The sequence below is a fragment of the Furipterus horrens genome, unplaced genomic scaffold (assembly GCF_987537825.1).
Source record: "Furipterus horrens unplaced genomic scaffold, mFurHor1.1.pri manual_scaffold_4, whole genome shotgun sequence".
NCBI classification, from domain to species: Eukaryota; Metazoa; Chordata; class Mammalia; order Chiroptera; family Furipteridae; genus Furipterus; species Furipterus horrens.
The window spans coordinates 139,587,476-139,607,261 of record NW_028327174.1 but is presented as its reverse complement, the minus strand read 5'-3'; the positions used below and the strand labels follow the sequence as shown (position 1 = coordinate 139,607,261).

The following is a 19,786-nucleotide window of genomic DNA, read 5'->3' as shown; positions in this document are numbered from 1 at the left end:
ATTTATCTCATTTTTTTTCTGTACTTTCTGAATGAATACTTTAATTGGTACACAGGAGAATACTGGACTGTTTACCTTTCAGTTATTCCTGGATTCTTAAATTATTTTAGTCTAAGTTATACTACGCGTTTTACACCCAGCTGGCCGATTTATGAATTACATAGATAATCACAAAAGTGAAAAGTAATTTTTATCAGAACATACAGGATTCTTGAAACATACTGTTATGTTAGTCTTTTACATGAATCTGTGGCATCACTATAATTCCCCCTTTTCTTTAAATAACCATTTCATACATGCTTACAAATGATGCTTATGAATGGCCTGATCCTCTTTCTCCCCACATCCAAAGCCAAAAATTCTTAATCAGATTAGACAAATGCTATCTTTTTGCATTCAAAACTATCTCAGAAACCAGAAGTAGCTGTATATACATAAAGGATGTAGGTTTGGGCCCAGACAGAGTTAAATTAATATCCTAACTTCACCAGTTCAACTCCCGTACATCTTCATTTGCCCAGTAACACAATCTATAGCCAACTGCTAACCAAGTCAATATGTGGTAAGACTAACAGCCACCCTAACTTGACTTGATAATTACTCTCCTTTAACTGACATAATATTCAATATACTGTTGTTGAGAGCAATAATGCTAAAATTGATGCCTTGAGGGCTACAAGACAATTGAGTTTTATCCAGATAAAATGACTTGTACACTAATAGTGCATCATAGGGTTCCACAACCTTTGGATACACATTTTATAGTCTACATGTGTGAAAATGTTATATATAATTATATTCAAAATCATTTGTGCATACCTTATCATTACTACAAATAATCTTTAAAATATTGACCAATAAGCAAATAACACTGCTTTAGAGAAAAGGGGTTTATTTCTATAATCTAGCTCTTGTTTTTTGGGGGGTTGTTTTATTATTTTTCAAATGAGCATTTTCTCACTGCACAAGTGAGGACAGTTTTGTGTCCTTAAACCTCTTGCTTTTTTTCAAAACCAATAACTATTTTCTCCAAGTTACACTTATCAATAATATGATAAATGCTGAATAACGAAAAGCATAATTTAAATAAAATCTATATTTAATCAATTCTATCAATAAACAAGACAGAAATCAAACCTAGTGTTCCTCTAAGGTAAAAATCATGTATGATATTCTCAAAATGTCAATTCTAGACTCTGAATGGAGAAATAAATTATATTAAAATTGAGACTGTCAAAAGTATATTAATGAAAATTAATCATAATGTAGGTATAACAATAAATGGCAGTGCTCTTTATATGCAATATTTCATCCAAAAATAAGAGACTTAAATAGTTTATTTGTGATTTTGCTGAATTTTTCTCTCATTTTAACTTCTCCTGCAATTTTGTACCTTTAAAACCTGAGCCCTTAAACAAAAATAAATATGGAGTATGCTTTCTATGCTTACCTTAGAGCTACACTGAAATTTGCTGGGGGGAGGAGGGGAGGGGAATTAACATGTATGCAATAATTTCAAGTGAAACAGAAAAACAGGCACCGGTCAAGGCAGACACTGGGACCATACCACAGAACATCCAGAAGGTTCTGTATTTACCAACAACAAAGTGCTGCAGCAAACTGGGCTGTTAAAACGGTAAACAATCACAGTCATGCAAATATCTACTTGTCTGGACAGAAAGACATCATGCATATGCTCCACAGATCTTAGGCAAAAATACATACATAGAACTGAAATGCAACATTGATGATAACATCAATAAGCATTGGAGTGAAGGCAATAAAGATAATACCAGATTGGGGCAAAATACTTTAGGTTTTAAATAAAGGAAAAAGTGCTTAGCCAAGCTAAAAGTTCCATTAAAAACTCTGCAAGAGGTTTGTTCTTCATGTAGGATAAAATCCATCCAAAATGGACATTAATAGTCATGTTGTGGAAACATCTGCAGAAAGTTGTGGCATGGAGCTGTCCTGAGGTCAGTATAATCAGGGATTTTTAAACTGGCTCCATGCTGTGCTTTTCCTGGCCCCTTCCTCCTGGACCTTGTGCCCCCTCAGGTCCCCTGACCACCCAGGACTTAACTTTTCCACTCACCCCACTAAAATGTCCCCAAAATGAGGCAAATGAGAGAATGCATGTGAAAGTCACCTAAAAAATTAAAGTGTAATATATCGTTATTCCTATCATCATCATCTCATCTTCAGAAGGCCAAATTTTCTGTGCCTTCCAAGCTGACAGCTCTCTAAACTAAGAAAGGATGCTCTATTAACTAAAGCAGTCATGGGAGCAGAAAGGTCACTCTACCTCCCCTCTTTCTCTACGTCCATGCATCATCCCTCATCCCTCCCTGCTCTCCTGCCCTGGTTAACACCTGGAGGTATCACACAGGAGAATGACAGGAATGTGTGTGTTTTAATGCCAGGTTAAAGCAAGGGAAGACTTGAAGCCCCCACTCATCACATACCACGCTGGCAGCCACGGCCTTGCATACAACACAAGGTAACTCAGGAAGTAAACAGGCTGGCAGAGTCAAAAACAATTTTTTTGAAGGGGTCAATTCTCCTGGCATTATCCCCATAGGAAATTTCAAAAATCACTTCAGAGTCTACCTTTTCCAACTGTGATCTCCTTTGGCAGGAGGGAGTACTTCTTCATCATCCACTGTAGTCTTTTTGGATCCTGGGGTCTCCCAACATGCTGTTTTCAACATTTACCCTTCAAGGGTCGCAGGAAGACAGATGGCCATAAAAACATTTCAGAGGCAAAGTACACAATGCAAAACCACTCACAACATACTGCAAATTATGATGAAAAACGCAGGGAGGCTGTGGGGGAAGGGTGTGGAGGATGTAGGCCTTCCAGAAAAGTTTTAAGACCCTTACCAGATCGCAAGTGCCACTGACACAAAGAAGGGGCTCAGGCTGGAAGAACAGGTGCTATGAAGGCCAAATCTATAACCATGTGTGCATGTTTTGGAGTGTGAAGGTCGGTTGGTTATAAAAGCAGGGAATTTATAGAGGTTACCATTCTTCCTTTGATTTGGATGAAGAAGCAATAATTAGTTAGGGTGCACAGACAACCAAAAAAACACCAAACCTACAAATTAAGGTTAAGAACAAGCCATACTAAACCCAGATGGAAGTGTAATCTCAGATTTCCACACATCCATCACCCACCTCAAAGGCCCTCCTATTTAGTAGCTCTACAACAAGACTTGCCAGAGAAGCCAGGAAGCTCATGTTGCAGGGAGAGAGTTGGATTCAAAATGATGCAAAGTGACACTAGGCAACAGGCCACTTGTTCTTTCCTAATATGCACCACTGAAGCCTGACGCTGGCCTATTGGGACATCACTCCTTCTTTTCAATCCCCTGACAAGCCTGCCAAAAAGACCTTTTTAATCAGAAGAGGATGTGCATACCTGGGACTGCAAGGGGCAGGAAGGAGACCAGGTCTGCCAAGGGCTCTCACCAACCCCACCTAGAGCTGGCCACACACATCAGCTTCAACGTCCTCCCCCTACCTGAAGGATGTACCCCCGAACGTAGTCCCGCAGAGTCCAGCCCAGGCCGTGCAGGATGTGTAGCACCTCCTCTTGCTTCAGGACACTGAAGAGCCGGTCCAGCAGGATCTTTAGCCGCACGGGCACTGCTTGTGTGCCATAGAGCATCAGGCTGCTGATGTCAAACACTACGTTGGACTGTACAATCTCCACTTGCGTGGGGTGGTACAGGTGCTGGGTGCTGAGCTTATCCAAGGCTGTGGCAGTTCCGCAGGTAGATGGGAATAAAAAGACAAAGGGAAAGGACAGAAACAGATGAAGCAGAAACAAGTTACTGGAAGTTATCAGGGCTCTGTTTCTCAGGATGCATGAAAATCACATGCTGCATGTTTAAGCAAAACTTTGCAACATAAATAATTCTCTTCCCACCTCCTCCCTGTTTGTTTATACACTGCAGATTGCAGACGACAGCAAGCAAATACAAAACACTTTCAACTCTCAGAAAGAGAGCCACTGAGGATGTTTCTAAATGACTGCGGCTGACTCTAAAAACCAGACTAATTAATTTGCTAATTAAACTATGGTCCACTCCAAGTTACCATGGAGTCCTCTCTCCCCCCACCAAAGAAAAAACAAACAATTCCCCCCTCATGCCCTAAGAATAGGCTCAACAAACACCACTTCTTAAAAGTAAGATTCACCACTTATAAAACCTGAACGATTTAAAGAAGAGAAGCATGATCTTTAGACTATACCTGCTTAAAAGGCTTAATTTAGAAGGAATACGGAAAGCTAACATCTGTGTGGAGGGCTCTCAGGTTAAATTAGCAAAGGGAGATTATCCCGAGACTTAGATCTCCCAATTTTACCCCTTGCTGTTCACTTGTTAGATTTAGTTTAGTGTTCACTGGCACGTTCTTTACAAGTTATTCAGGAGAAAAATAAATAAATTCAAGTCATAATTTAGTGATTTTTAAAAGCAGCATATTTTATTATTTTATTAGACTTGTCCCATTTTTCCCCTTTGATCCCCTCTGCCCAGTACCCCACTTCCCTCCAGCAACTGCCCCCCACTCCCTTAGTTCATGTCCATGGGTCATGCATGTAAGTTCTTTGGCATTTCCATTTCCTATACTATTCTTAACATCCTCCTGTCTATTTGTATTATGCAATTATGCTTTTTAATCCCTGTACCTCTTCCCCCATTCTTCCCCTTCCCCCTCCCAGCTGATGACCCTCCAAATGACCTCCATATCTATGACTCTGTTCTTGTTCTGACTGTTTGCTTAGTTTGTTTTTGTTTTTGTTAGATTCAGTTGTTGATAGTTTTGAGTTTGAGGCCATTTTAACGTTCATATTTTGATCTTTTTCTTAAATAAGACCCTTTAACATTTCATGTAATAATAGCTTGGTGATGATGAATTCCTTTAGCTCCACCTTGTCTGAGAAACACTTTATCTGCCCCTCAATTCTAAATGATAACTTTGCTGGATAGAGTAATCTAGGTTGTAGGTCCTTGCTTTTCATCACTTTGAATACTTCTTGCCAGCCCCTTCTTGCCTGCAAAGTTTCTTCTGAGAAATCAGCTGACAGTCTTATGGGAACTCTTTTGTAGATAACTCTCTGCTTTTCTCTTGCTGCCTTTAAGGTTCTCTCTTTATCTTTCACCTTTGGCATTTTAATTATGATGTGTCTTGGTGTGGTCCTCTTTGGGTACAACTTGTTTGGGACTCGCTGTTCTTCCTAGTCTTGTATGTCTATTTCTTTCACCAAATTAGGAAAGTTTTCTTTCATTATTTTTTCAAGTAAGTTTTCAATTTCTTGCTTTTCCTCTTCTCCTTCTGGCATCCCTATGATGCGGATGTTAGCTTGTTTGGAGATGTCCCAGAGGCTTCTTATACTATCCTTGTTTTTTTTTAAAGTCTTCTTTCTTCTTTCTGTTCTGGTTAAATGTTTATTTTCTCCTTATGTTCCAAATCATTGATTTGAATCCCAGCTCCCTTCTCTTCACTGTTGGTTCCTTGTGGATTTTTCCTTATTTCATTTAGTGTAGCCTTCATTTCTTCCTTTATGTTGTTGCTATACTCAATGAGTTCTTTGAGCATCTTGATCACCAGTGTTTTGAACTCTGCATCTGACAGGTTGGCTATCTCTGTTTCATTTAGTTCTTTTTCTCATGTCTTAACTCTGTTCTTTCATTTGGACCATATTTCTTTGTCTCCTTAATTTGGCAGCCTCCCTGTAGTTGTTTCTGTGTATTAGGTAGAGCTGCTTTGACTCCTGGTAAAAGGCACCTGTAAATCGTATGGGGCAGAGCCTTAGGTTATTGCCAGGGTGGGGCAATCCACTTCACTGCTTTGTGGCTCTCTGTAGAGGGCTCAAGAGAGGGGACTGTGCCACTGCCTGGCTTCTGGGGGTTTGACTGGCACTTGCCCTGTTTCTAGTCACTTCACCCATGCCCCTTATGCAACTGGCACCCTTCCAGCTGTTGCTTTGCTCTGATGTTGAATCCCAGAGTGGGTGGGTTTGCATACATTTAAGACCTTGTGAACCCTTGAAGCAAAGTTTTCTGAAAATGTGGCAGTTTCTTCTGCTGCCCCAACCCCCACTGGCTTTTACAGCCACAAGGTATGGGGATTTATCTTCCCAGTGCTGGAATCCTGGGCTGTGCGGTCTGGCCTGGGGCTAGGATTGCTTGGTTTCAGGGTATCCCTCCCGATTTTTATCCATTACACATGAATGTGGAACTGCCTGTGCCCATTTTACTAACACCTCTATGGACCATACCATGTCTCCTCACTTCTCCACCCCGTTTTCCATGTCTCCACTCCTTCTACCCATCTGGATTACTGTGACTTTTTTAAATCCTTGGTTGTCAGACGTCCACACAGTTTGATTTTCTGACAGTTCTGGGTGTTATTTGTTTTGAGGTTTAGTTGTAATTCTTTTTGTGGTTGCGCAAGGAGGTGAAGCGTGTCTACCTATGCCTCAATCTTGACCATAAATCCATTTATTCATCTTTTAAACGACTCTGACCAGGGCTTATTGTCAGATGAAAACGGAAAAAATTGAGTAAAATCAAAGTTTGAGGATTTCTGTGTATTTCTGCTGTGTTATCTCAGTACAGAAAACTAAAGGTGACCATTTTCAAAGTAAATACCTTTAATAAAACTAGTATTTCAAAATTAGGCCTTTTCCTTATCAAATCTAAGAAAGTAACTCTCTCCCCTAGATCTTAAAGCCAACATAAGATTATACATTCTAAATCCCATCCTTATCTGAGTTACTGGAAACCCTATTGCAGATAATGTAATTACATTTTCCCTCAGTTTCTCTAAAGTGAACAATTAAGATAACATTGTCTCATCTACAGGGCTCAAAGAAATGATGCAAAGATAATGAGATAATGAATGAGAGATGCTTTGAACTCCTTAAGAGAACACAAAAGCATTAGATTGGATATCAGAATTATACAAATATGACCTTCTAGATATTAGAATAGATGAACACCTGAGCCTGAAAGGTGGTCATCTAATCTTGTGAATGAAGATAGTGGCTATGGAAGTACCATCCAGGATCAAAACCTAACTATACCTGAGAGTACAGTATCCAAAGTTTCTGCAAGTTCTAAATCACAGCCGGGCCTTGCTCACCCACTCCCTTTACCACCTTAGCCCATAATAGTATGCACTGGACTGCACATGTGCACTCTGAGCATATTTCAATATGCCAGTATTTCTGCATATTAATGCAGGTATTTAAAAGTGCATGCACACACACGGTTTTTAGTATTTCAAATGTATTTTTTCAGGGCTCCTCCTCCACTCTCATTTCCTCCTGACTTGTGGTCACTAGAGAGTTCATGTACTCTTGATAAATTGCTTTCTTACATCCATAGTGTAAAGGGCCTTATCATTTACCCGCTGGCTTCATTCAACACATTTACTCCCAGGAATACTTTGTCAAAGAGTTCGGGTTTTCTCATACTTCATTTCTTGCAGCTGATTTGTCTGATCTTTCCTATTCTAGTGGTTAAGTCAACTTTGAATAAATAGCCTTAAAAATTAATTTAACGTTTGGGAAAGATAAGGGATGCACAAGCCTAGGGATTGAAGTCTTCTCTCACTCCACAGGGCATTTAGACTCCAAAAAAATGCAGAAAAGAGGTATTATTATCCCCGTTCTTCCTCAAGTACAGCTTAACTACTCAGCCTTTTGATGAGAGGCTGCTCTGCTTACAGAATCCAGTGACCACTTCAGAAAAAATCTGCTCCTCCTCCAATTCTCTTCGTCAAACCTCCTGGCCCAGCTCAATCACTTCTTCACAAAATACACTGTTAATACCACAACAAATATGAAATTGAGAGGGTTCATAGGGGAAATAAAATGACACCAAATCCTGATTTTTCTGTCCATGTGTCTGGACCTTGTACCTATGCATTAAGTACATGTAGGTGGTTGTACAATGTGTTCAAGGGCTAGGTGGAAAGCAGTCATATCACTCCTCTCCCACCAACTCCTTAAAAAGAGCTGGCAGTTTTAGAAGATGAAGAAAACAAAACTGTTGAGGGTAGAGAAACAAAGAGAAATTGTTTAGAGAATTGGAAGAGCACAGGTGGAGTAAGTATGGCAAAGACATTTCCCTAGATATGCTTTTAAGAACATGAGAGAGTGAGGGTATTAAAAGGACATTACCTGATTCTTCTTCATAAGTACCACATATGTCAAGAAATAGGAATTCTTTTATAAGGCACAGAAATATAGAGCACAGGTCAACAACTCTTTCTATCAAGGACCAGATAGCCAATATTTTTACTTATTGTGGCCTATACATTCTGTTTCACAACTAATCAACTCTGCTGTTATGAATGCAGATGAGACTAAAACTAATGGGCATGACTGTATTCCAGTAAAACTTTATTTACACAAACAGACACTGAGTCACACTGGGCTCTGATATGGAGGATGAAAGGGTGGACCGGATATGTTTAAAAAATTCAATAGTAGATGAGGGAAAAGTCCTAAGAGTGTGAGTTAAGCAGCAATTACCTAGGAGATGAGCCACAGACCAACACTTGAAAAATATTTAACTGCCCAACTTGCAGATGTCAACTGTAAATTTCAGCATAAACATACCATCAAACATTATGATCCGTCAAATTTTTTTTCCTGTATCAAAGTTTTCTGCTTTATAATTACCAGATCACACTGAGTCACCAAGTTGTCAACAACTTTTGTGGATATCTGTCTCCTTGATGGACAAAAAGTAAGTGGTGATTTTTTAGTGTTATTAATATCAATAAACTGAGAACTGGATTTCTGCCTAATGTCATGATCTTCCCACGTCTGAATGCGGAGGCTTCAGGTCTGGAACTTAGTAGGGTTAGGAATGTGAGTTGGGTCAATGGGATGAAGGAAAGTTAGGGCAAGAATATTCTCAGTACTATGGAGTGAGAAAAGATAGTCACCTGCTTTTATACTTTATGGCTCTCACCACCTGCTAAATTGTCCTACACCAATGGTACTGTCAAAATTCCATTTTTAAAAGAAATTTTAACCCAGAATTGCGTATAAAAAGAGAAGCTACGGACTTCCGGCCAAGATGGAGGCCTAGACTGACACGCTCCATCTCCCTCCACAACTAAGAACGACTACAACTATTGCAAAACCAGAAATAACCAGAAGTTCCAGAAAATAAAGCTACATGGAAGCCTAACATATGAAGTTATAAACAAGTGTTGCTCGTCCAGAGGGGTAGGAGGGGCGGAGCCGGGGTGGAGAGGTCAAGCTGTGCTGGTGGCAGCAGCTACAGCGACAGGTGACGGGACTGCGATAAGCACAGACACCCATATTTAAGGGGAGACAAGAAGCGCCCGGGAGCACCACTGGCTGCAGACCAAACCCATCAGTTCGCAATTCCAATGCCGGGGAAGGTAGACCCTCATTTCCTCGGACTGTGAGGCCCAGAGGGTGTGGATGGAGGAGGAAGCTCCCAGTCTCTCAGCGGAGAGTGAACGGCAGAAATCCATCTTGGACCCCCGCCCCCACCCAAAGCACCACAGTGTGGTGAGAAGGGTCACCTGGTAGTGATGAGTGCACAGGGCTCTGCCCCCTATAGCATAGGAGGTGTGACAGCCCCGTCCAAGAAGGAAAAGTAAACAAACCAGTCAGGATGGCAGGGATCATGATAGAGATCCCAATCACACAGCTGACCAGACAGCAAATACATGATTTATCAGACCAGCAGACAGATAATCTTTCTGAAGCTTAGTTCAGAGCTAGAGTCATAAGGCAGCTTACAGAACTAACAGCAGATCTTAATCAAGATGGGAAAGGAATGAAGGCTAGTCCTGTTGAAATGAACGAAAACACATACAAAACAAGTGGTGAGGGAAGGAAAACCAGGGATCAAATCAACAAATTAGAACATAGGGAAGAAACAGTCAACCAGTGCAGAAAGAAGAAACAAAAAGTGAGGGAAATGAGGAGAGGCCCAGAAACCTATGGGACAGCTATAAGTGAGCCAACATCTGAATTATAGGGTTGCCAGAAAATGAAGAAGAACTAGAAATTGAAAAATTATGTGAAAAAATAATGAAGCAGAACTTCCCTAACTTGGGGAAGGAAATAGACGTACAGGTCCAGGAAGCACAGAGAGTTCCAGAAAAACTGGACCCAGGGAGAACCACTCCAAGACACATTATAATCAAAATGTCAAAAATTAAGAATAAAGAAAGAATCTTAAAAGCAGCAAGACAAAAGAAGAGAATTACGTACAAAGGGGTCCCAATAAGACTATCAGCTGATTTCTCCAAAGAAACTCTGCAGGCAAGAAGGGACTGGCAAGAAATATTCAAAGTAATGAAAAGCAAAACCTACAACCACGAATACTCTATCCAGCAAGCTGTCATTCAGAATAGAAGGGCAGAGAAAGTGCTTCCAGGACAAAGTAAAACTGAAGGAGTTCATCAGATCCAAACCACTGTTATATGAAATGTTAAAGGGACTTGTTTAGGAGAAAGAGGATCAAAACTATAAACATTAAAATGAAAACTGTATCACAACAACCAACAGCAGAAGCTAGGGAACTGAAACAAAGGCTAACTAAGTAGGCAACGAGAGTGGGAAAAGAATTATAGGTGTGGGGAACATTTTGGGGGGAGGTCATGGGGGAAGGGTGAAGGGGTAAGGGAGGGAGATGGTATAGGAATTAAGAAGCATAGTAGGAGGGAGTGGAGTAGACAGGAAGATGTTAAGAAGAACTATATGCACAACCAATGGGCATGGACTTAAGGTGGGGGGACAACTGGAGGGAGGGGGGTGACTGGGTGGGGGGGAGCAGAGGGAAAAGAAATTGGGACAATTTTAACAGCATAATCAATAAAACATATAAAAAATATGAAAAAAAGTGTGACTACTCTTGGTAAAGCTAGAATGAACATGGATTAGAGAACTTGCAGTCACTTGTTATTCTCTTCTTCCCTTCAACTTCTTTAAGTATCTCAGCGGGAACCCTAAAGTTCCCAGAAGCACAGTCAGAAAACACATTTTTCTACCCAATAAGATGGAATCAGTTGTTTCACCTGCTTTGGGTCTATACCCTTTCATTCTAGTAACAAAAACTGGATTTCCCTTTGTGGACCCACTCTTCCCCTGTTTTATAAAACAGCATATTCCTTAAGCCAGGCCTGGAAAACCACTATATCCCAGTCGCTTGGCCACTTAAAAGAAAATGACCCTTTAATTGCTAAATGTCAGGCATCTTTTAGGGTGATACAATGATCTCATTTTATTCTTTAAAAAAATTAAAAACACATTATTACTATGATTGTCTATTTGGAAATCACAGACTCAATGAGATTAAGCAACCAGCCTAAGATCACTTAGTTATTTCTCCCAAGAAAATTTTGTTTCTACCACATATTCAGATAAATAGTCAATAAGAAACTCCGGGAACTTGAAAGTCTTCCACATGTTAGAAGTCCCTAACTCCCAGTAATCTGGGCTTCTTGCCCGTCATTCTGCTGAAGCAAGCATTTCAAAGGTCACCAACACCTGCCTTACTATGAAATCCAATGGCTTTTCCCCTTCATTATTTTCCATGATCTCTCTATAGCAGCTGACCGTATTGATCATCACTCCTCCTAAATGCCCTTCTCCTTCAGTCATGCATACATTTATTTATTCACTAGCACTTAACTTATCACCAAGATAGGTGCTGCATGCAGATACAAAAATAATTTATGTTGTGGTCTCCACCTTCAAAGGTAGACAGATACAAGCAATATAAATGCTATAAAAGAGATTTGATAAAAGTACTGTAGGACACAGAAGAGAGAGCAACTCTGCTGGGAAGACAGTCTTGTAAGATAAGTAGGAATTAATAAGCAAGAAAGGAAGCTAAGGTGAGATGGAACTAAACTAAAAGTTCTTAAATATTATGTGCATCACAATCAGTAGAAGGGCTTGTTAAAACACAGATTGCTGGGCCACCTCCCCAGAGATTCTGTTGCATTGGGTCTGGTGTGGGGACAAAGGATACGCATTTCCAACAGATCTTCACAGGATGCCAACGCAGCTTGGCCAGACAGTATTTTAAGAACATGTGTGTGTGTGTGTGTGTGTGTGTGTGTGTGTGTGTTTGTGTGTGTGTGTGTGTAGAGAACTGACATCGAAAGAATGTGTGTGTGTGTGTGTGTGTAAGAGAACTGACATCGAAAGAATGTGTAACTCTTAAGACCCAACAGTCAGAGATAAGTAGGGAAAGTCAGAGGAGCAGACTGTAAGGAAAGTTAATACTGAAGGCTGAACCCTGTAGAAAGCTTACAATTTTACTTTTTAATAGGATACAGAAAATATTAAACATTTTAAAAGGTAAAAATAATTTATTATTTTAGATACAAAACTCTGACAAGTCTCTGTAAGTTTAATCAAAGCAATGGTTGTGATCTTGGGGGGTATGGCACAGCCACACCCCCTAAAGAAGAAGAGCCAAGAAGGAGACAGTCATGCTTAGTCTGAAACATCATCACAGGTGATTCTGATATAAGCCATTCACATGCCACACTGAAAATCACAGAGACGGAGTTGGGACGGAGTTGGGGGCAGGGGTGGCCTGAGTCAAGAGAACAGAGTAGGATATTTTTGCAGTACTCGACTGAGAGATGCCTTAACTCTCTGGACTTCAAATTATTCTATACTTAAACCTGGGGTATGTGGAGGCCTTCCAAAAGGTGTGGAGAAATAGGAACTCAATTCCCAGATCCTGCAATCCCATAGTTACTCTTTTTAAAAATTGATCCACCTGGGAACAGGGCTGCATGCCCATGCAGATAATCCATTCCCATTTCTCTTCGGAAAATAGTACCCTGCCTTCTTTATGAAATAAAAGTATAGTCTGACTAGCCCAAGGTGTAAAACTCTCCTGGGTGCCAAAATAATTGATTATTTTAATTGCTGCATGAAAGCCTCTTTTAATGAATAAAAGCTCCAGAAATCTGCAAAAGGGCCTTTTTTCCCCGACTATACATATATGATTAAAGAGTACCTAGAACCTGACACTTGGATCTACGTTGCTGTATTCAGAATTCAAATATAATGTAAAATGGGGCAAGAATAATGCGCTCACCTCTTGCATTCCTGTCTATTTTAATAATGTATCACTCTTCATTAAATATACTGTGAAAGCAAAGCAAAAATGTCCAATACTAAAAACGGTTCCCTCAACCCTGGCCCCATGTACTCTGAGATAATCCATTCTTTTCAACTATTACTAATACCTCTCCCTAGGTGGTATCATCACTTGGGAAGAAAAGTCCCCCCCAATGCATGTAAGTGATGCCTACTCTCTTAAATTCGGTTTGAATATTTTCCTGTAATTTGGAAGATACTAGATACAACCTGTGGATATCATTTGGTAGGGTAGTTACAATCCATTTAATCAAAAAATATAAAAACATTTAATTATAATTCTCCATTTTAATTTTAATTCATCATTTCAATATTTATTTTAATTATAATTTTCCACATCCTATTAATAATAAAACTAAAATTAAAATAAATTGTGATTTGAATGCCAAAGCACTTAATCTTTAGAATATAATCTTTCATTAAATACATAAAAAATTTTGACCATGAAATCTAGCAAAATTAATAAATGCTTTTATATATGACCCTTACCTAATTTGTTCTTAAAGTCCAACAGATTGTGATACAAAAATGGAACCACATCATCAAAGTACTACTATGACTTCTAACATATTCCCCATTTCATAAAAATCCTATTTGTTACATATTAAAGTACATCATTATTTATTAACTAATGAGAAAAACACACTTCTATTTTAAACCAAATAAATTAACTAGTTCCACATTTTATTCTGAACTGTTTTAGTAATCTATGAAACACAGTCCATAATTTATTGATGTTTTTATTATTCTTCTCAAAATGTATAGTAATACATTTATTTGAATTGCAATGTGACTTTTTTTCCCAATTAAAATTAAGTCAGATTTGGCAATCTGACCTGATCATAAGCACTGGTAGGAATTTTTATCAATTAAAAAAGGTAAGTCTGCAGTGATAATTAAACAAATAATGACTTAAAGCAATAATTTAAAGTTCCCAATGTTTAAAAAGTGCTTGTTATCCCGCAGATTAAGGACAATTTCTAGGGACCAACTCCAAAGGCTGTTCAAATCCCAGCTCTGCCACCTACTTGCTGTATGACCTTGGCAAGTTACTTAGCATATGAAAATGTTAGGATGGCTCATTTTCAAAATTCTTTTGGAGGTAAGCAAGCCAATAGCTTGAGGACCAGACAGCTACATTAATTTAAAGGAGACAGGAAAGGAGAATATAGAATCAAGACCAAGCAAAGAAATACAAGAGAAAAATAAGACACTTGGAGTGAAGGTGAGGCAGGGTTACAGGATAAATTTGAGAGATTGAAGGGGAAATCAACAAGATGCAGGCGAAACATCAGGATTACGAAGGAGCTGTTTCGCCAGCTGCCTGGCTGGATAATCTGCCCTAGAAACCCAACTACTGCACTCCGCAGGGTGATGATCCCTAACCCGTAAACCGATCTCTACCCAAGCTCCATGCTCTCAACTCCAAACACATTCTTGATCCCTATTGCTGCGAAAGGGAGGACTACTAAACTAGACCGAAATGCTTGGCTTTTTTTTTCGGGGGGCAGGGGAGAAGGGGTGTTTTCTCATTGCATATGCCATAGGTGCTCATTGAAAAAAAAAATGTAAATTTGAGAAAAAGGAAAACAGATAATCATTTATAACCCACCACCCAAAGGCAACTACTGTCCACATGTTGATGTACTAGCATCTACTTTTTTTAATCCATAATTTCATATAGTTGAGGTCACACTATGGATACAAATTTCTATCTTGTTGATATTGTTTTTCTCACTGAACATAATAGAGCAAGAACATTCAATATTACCTCAGACTCCTTAGTACCCGCCAATTTTTACACTGAATTTGCTCTGGATCAATCCTTCCTTTCTGGCCTAACTTCTATCACGTTAGTATATAGGTTTTTAGACTCCTGTAACTCCATGACTGCAAGTGACTCCTGGCTGGCCTAATACAACACGCAAGTCAGTCTTCTCAAAATACTGCTTAGAATGTGTTGTCTCTGCTCAAGGGTTTCCAGTGGGGCTGCCTCCCCACTCCCAACAACAATGCACACAATCTTTAACATGGGTCAGAAGACCTTGGACAGGTAGGCTTACTTTCCATCCTACTAACTCTGGAATAAACCTGTTCCAACCAAAGTGAGCTACCCACTGCCTTTTAAATATTCCTGGTATTTTAATATTTGGTCACTAAATGAATATTTCTAGGCCCTATGCTAAATGTTGGAGATTTAATGAAGAACAAAACAGATATGATTCAGACCCTCTGAAAGTGAACAGACTAGTGAGGAAATCAGGCTTTATAAAAATACACATTAGCACACAAACTGGGTATGTGACACGAGAACATAATTTAGGTGGGGTTAGGGTTAGGGTGTTTCAGGCAAAGCCAGTTCTGCTAGGACGTGAACAAGGGAGAGTAGCACAAGATGATGCTGAAGAGACAGGCATGGTTCCATGACTGAGCTACACTCTTAAGATATTTTTACTTTCAATGCTGTTCCTCTTCCTTATTTACCTTTTGGACTACCCTTTTCTTTTAGCTTCAATTCAAATTACATTTTGTTTCTCCATGAGGGCTGGAGAGATCACCTCATCTAAGAGCAAACTGTCTCAACAATCATGGCACTTATGTGTACTGGTCATGTATGTCCCAGCCATATGTTGCCCATTTACTAGGTCAGTTATGTGCCTATTTAATAACAAGATTTTGATGTTAAATAGCAATCTTATATGAAACATAATCGTTCAAGGTGTTTAGCCCTCATATCGTTGAATGAATGAACACGGTGAAGAGTACATATAAAAGGAAAAGGCCATTATTATTTGCACTGAAGAGTTAAATGTATGATTCCACTGTACCATCAAATTCTTATTTTCACCCATGTCCCTTTCTCAACCCCCTCCTTTGTGCTTTATACTCCTCTAGAGAACAGTGGGGGTAGATAATTAAGGCAGTTTAAGGAGTGAGTTGAGGCTGCTAGCTGGGCATGAATTCTGACCAAACTTTGCATAATTCATTCCCTTTCCTACCACTTCAAACATTATTTGGAGGTATCCAATGGATTTCTAGGTAAAAACAGTATGAACTCCGGTATTGTTAAGTGAAATAAGTTTCATATCATGATGCATAAAATAAATCATAATGTATAGACATTACAAAAATAGACATGAAAATCATAGTACAGATCACTAGATACATGATAAATGTGCTAGATTTATAGTCTCATCGCTGATAGAAAAAGGTACAGTATGGGCTTCAGAAAGTGGTCAGAAAATAGTGACACAATAAGACTGTAAGAATGGCATCTCTAAAGAAAAGATTATTTTCCTTTTGTAAAATGCCTGGAGAAATAAAAAGCAAACACTTTAGTATGCAGAATTTTAACTGGGAAGATTTAATTGCTCGATATGGGTACTAGTTAGAAAAAAAAATCATATAATAAGAGCTTCTTAAACTGTGAATTAGGTTACTGAGGGAATACAATTTACTTGGATTTCTTTAAAACATCAGAAACAGCAGCTTAAACTGGCAATTTTCTGGCTGTAAAATAAAGGAGAAATTTAAGCCTGGATATCATTTCAATAAACACTTTGATAGGATCTATAGTTTTCCAAAGAAGTGGTGGCTAAGCCACAAGACTCAAAAATGGCACATAAGTCTAGATGAAGAAAACTCATTTCTGTCAAGAAAAGAATCACCATTAAGAACAACAGCTGGAAGTTTTGTGGTTCATTACTGTAAGTGTGTAATGTAAATCTAAAATAAGTATAAAATGTAATGCAAAATATGTAATAGATGTAATGTATACTTTCAACTGCATTGCTAACTTAAAGAACAAGTAATGTCCTTTATAAAATTCAGTTTTCAAGTATGTAAAACAGTGATGGAGGTGGGTGAGGCGTGGTTATAGAAGAATTTGCATCTGTTAAATGAAATGTGAATAACAATTTTTATTTCAATTTTTAATAACAGGAATTACTCCCCAGACCTTCAAATAAATTAAAATAAATGTAAACCTGTAATTCTACAGACTTCGCTTCCAATATTTTCTGTGAAGGTCATAGAAATAAGAACATATTCAGATAGTTTTTTTTCTTAATGTAGGAGTATAAAAGTGCTTTTCACTGATCCTAGAAAATTGGCTCTCAGTGATAGTTTAGAGTTCTTAGTTTTCCAAACTTTTTTTTTTTTTAACATAACTTTCTTTAAAAGCCAAATTCAAGTGACTTAGGTGGTTTTCACAGGAATATGCTCAAACATTTCAGGCCCTGATGTCCAGTGGACCCCACCGAATAGCTTTTCAGGCATGGCAATGTGAAGCTTATAGCCATTCAATAAAGTAAGAAGTGAGCAAAGTGGGGTGAGTTTTCAAAGCCACCTACTTTACAGACTGAAACAATTAAAAATTTGTATGAAATGGTCTAAAAGGAAACCTTTTATTTCACTAATTTCCAAGCCTTCCCTGGATATTTTAAATTTTTAAAATGCTAATTTGAAGCAATTTTACAAGTCAAAAAAAAATTAAAGCAGCCTTATTTTTTTTATTTTGGGAGAAAGCCAAGTGAGCCTTAAATTGCATGGCTAATTGTTGCAAGAACTCCCTGTCTCTTGCCTCAACACCAAATTTGGATTCCAAATTATAAGAGTACAAAGTGGTCAGCTTTTAGGAGCTCTGGGGCCTAGAGTACTATTTTAATTTCCAATTGATTAACATTTAATACATGTTTTTAAGGGGTTGTTTCAGACATTCTTTCCACAATTACTTTAGGAGTTCAAAAATGAAGTTGTTAGTGACAGGATTTTATTAGAGGAATTTCTAGGGTCAGATTTTAAAGTTTTGATTACTTATAAACAGAATACTGTTCTCTTTTCTACTTCAAATACCCAGGCCATAACCTCTGAATTATAAGGATGGGTGGCTCTTCATTCTTGCTAATATGACCAATAATTTCCAATTATTTCACACTTTATAATACACACACTATACCCAATATAATGATATGTCATTTCAATGTAGCTAGCCCATGAACTTGTACAGGTTTAATGGGATTTTGCGTATTTAGAATTTCATCATAAAGGGGCCCTTTGGAATCATTATAACATCAATCCTTTCCCATTATAAGACTCAGCTCTCTCACTAGGCAAGAGCCTCAGGGCGCAAGGTAAAGGCTTAACTTACCCGTGGATTGTAAGCCAGATCCTAATAAAAGCCATAGACTTGGGGAGAACATTAGTAAATGGCAATGATGACATAGTAAAAACTTCTTAGTGAATCAGGGGATCAATCACAAAGGCGGGCAATGATTGTTATTAAGAGAAAATTTTCTTATGACTTGAAGTAATATTTAGATCTGCACATTTTATTTCCTACTTTGGGAGGAAAGAACTATGTAATTGGGAGCAAATTACGTACAAAATAATTCATGTTCCATTTAAGTCACAACTTTCTAACTGTAACTGTCAAGGTTGAATTAATTAGGATATTTAATACCAAGGAGAAAGAAGGCTTGCTTCTAGAATTTTTTTTTTAAAAAGAAGAAAAGGAATGACATGCAGCTGAAAGAGTTGATCCCTGAGCCTGGTGATAAAAACTGTCAGCCCTTATGCGTGAAAGGTTTACTTTTTTTTTTTTTTTTTTTTAACAAATAGTGTGTTAGTGTTTTTAAGTCAAAAAAGCTCCACCGGGCCTCCATAAACCCTGATTACATGACTATACCTTATATGCCTTATGTGAATGGTCCTTCATTATTTTCTTGTCCATTAGTAAAATGCGAAATAAGTATATGAACATTCTTATGATCCATTATGAATGTCATTCTAAACTGTAGGGAAGGAAGGGGGACAAAAGTAATTCCAATGAGCCCCCCGCTGTCCTAGGGATTTTAATCATCCCTAGCTGACATGCAGCTTTGAGAGTATGTGGCTATGCACACACAAACACCCACAATTAGTCCTGGGTAGAATTTGAGCTCCACTTGAGACTATATAGGTAATATTTCAAACTGATTGGCATTTCCCCCCTGTGGCCTTATGCATAATAAAGTCCTCACAACAGACTTTGGAAATCATTAAAGTCTGACTGAGGCACACATAAAAGTAGACTGTCAACACTTGGTTATTCAGAAGCTCACTCTCTTGGCTAGCAGATTAAACAGGTTCTTGGTTTTACTTCTCCTTCCTCTTCCTTACATGGCCCACTTTTGGGAGCATGTCTTTCCTCATTTGCAGCAACTCCATCAGAAGGTGGTTAAGGGGAAAAGAGAAAATTTAATCTGCAAACTTGACAGTAAATCTAGGAAGAGACTTGGTAATTGAATCTACTTGCTGAAACCAGGTTTGAGGATTATTATTATTAGTGCTGCTGTTCTAGCCAATCTTTAGTCATCAAGGCTAGCTGAAAGTTGACTCCACAAACCTTGCTTTATGTAATTTATAGATCAATGAATTAAATGCAGGCTAACTACAAAATATCACATTTTAAAAGTAACTACTGAAATATGCTACTAGAATGAAACATGTAGATACTTTTATTAAATAAACAAATAAAAAATGAATTCTCCTGTAAGAGAATAATCACCCTATCCTAATTTATGAGCTTTAAAGACTAAATTTTTTTGAAACCAC

The 19,786-nt window shown here is 38.4% G+C and overlaps 1 protein-coding gene across 1 annotated transcript in view; it reads right to left on the bottom strand.

The window, feature by feature from the left end:
• Positions 1-19,786, bottom strand: part of BNC2 (basonuclin zinc finger protein 2) — a 438,326-nt gene that overhangs the window by 117,876 nt on the left and 300,664 nt on the right. The window contains exon 5 of the mRNA XM_090274080.1: positions 3,524-3,759. Coding sequence (XP_090130206.1) covers positions 3,524-3,759 — 236 coding nt within the window. The remainder of the gene's footprint in view (positions 1-3,523; positions 3,760-19,786) is intronic.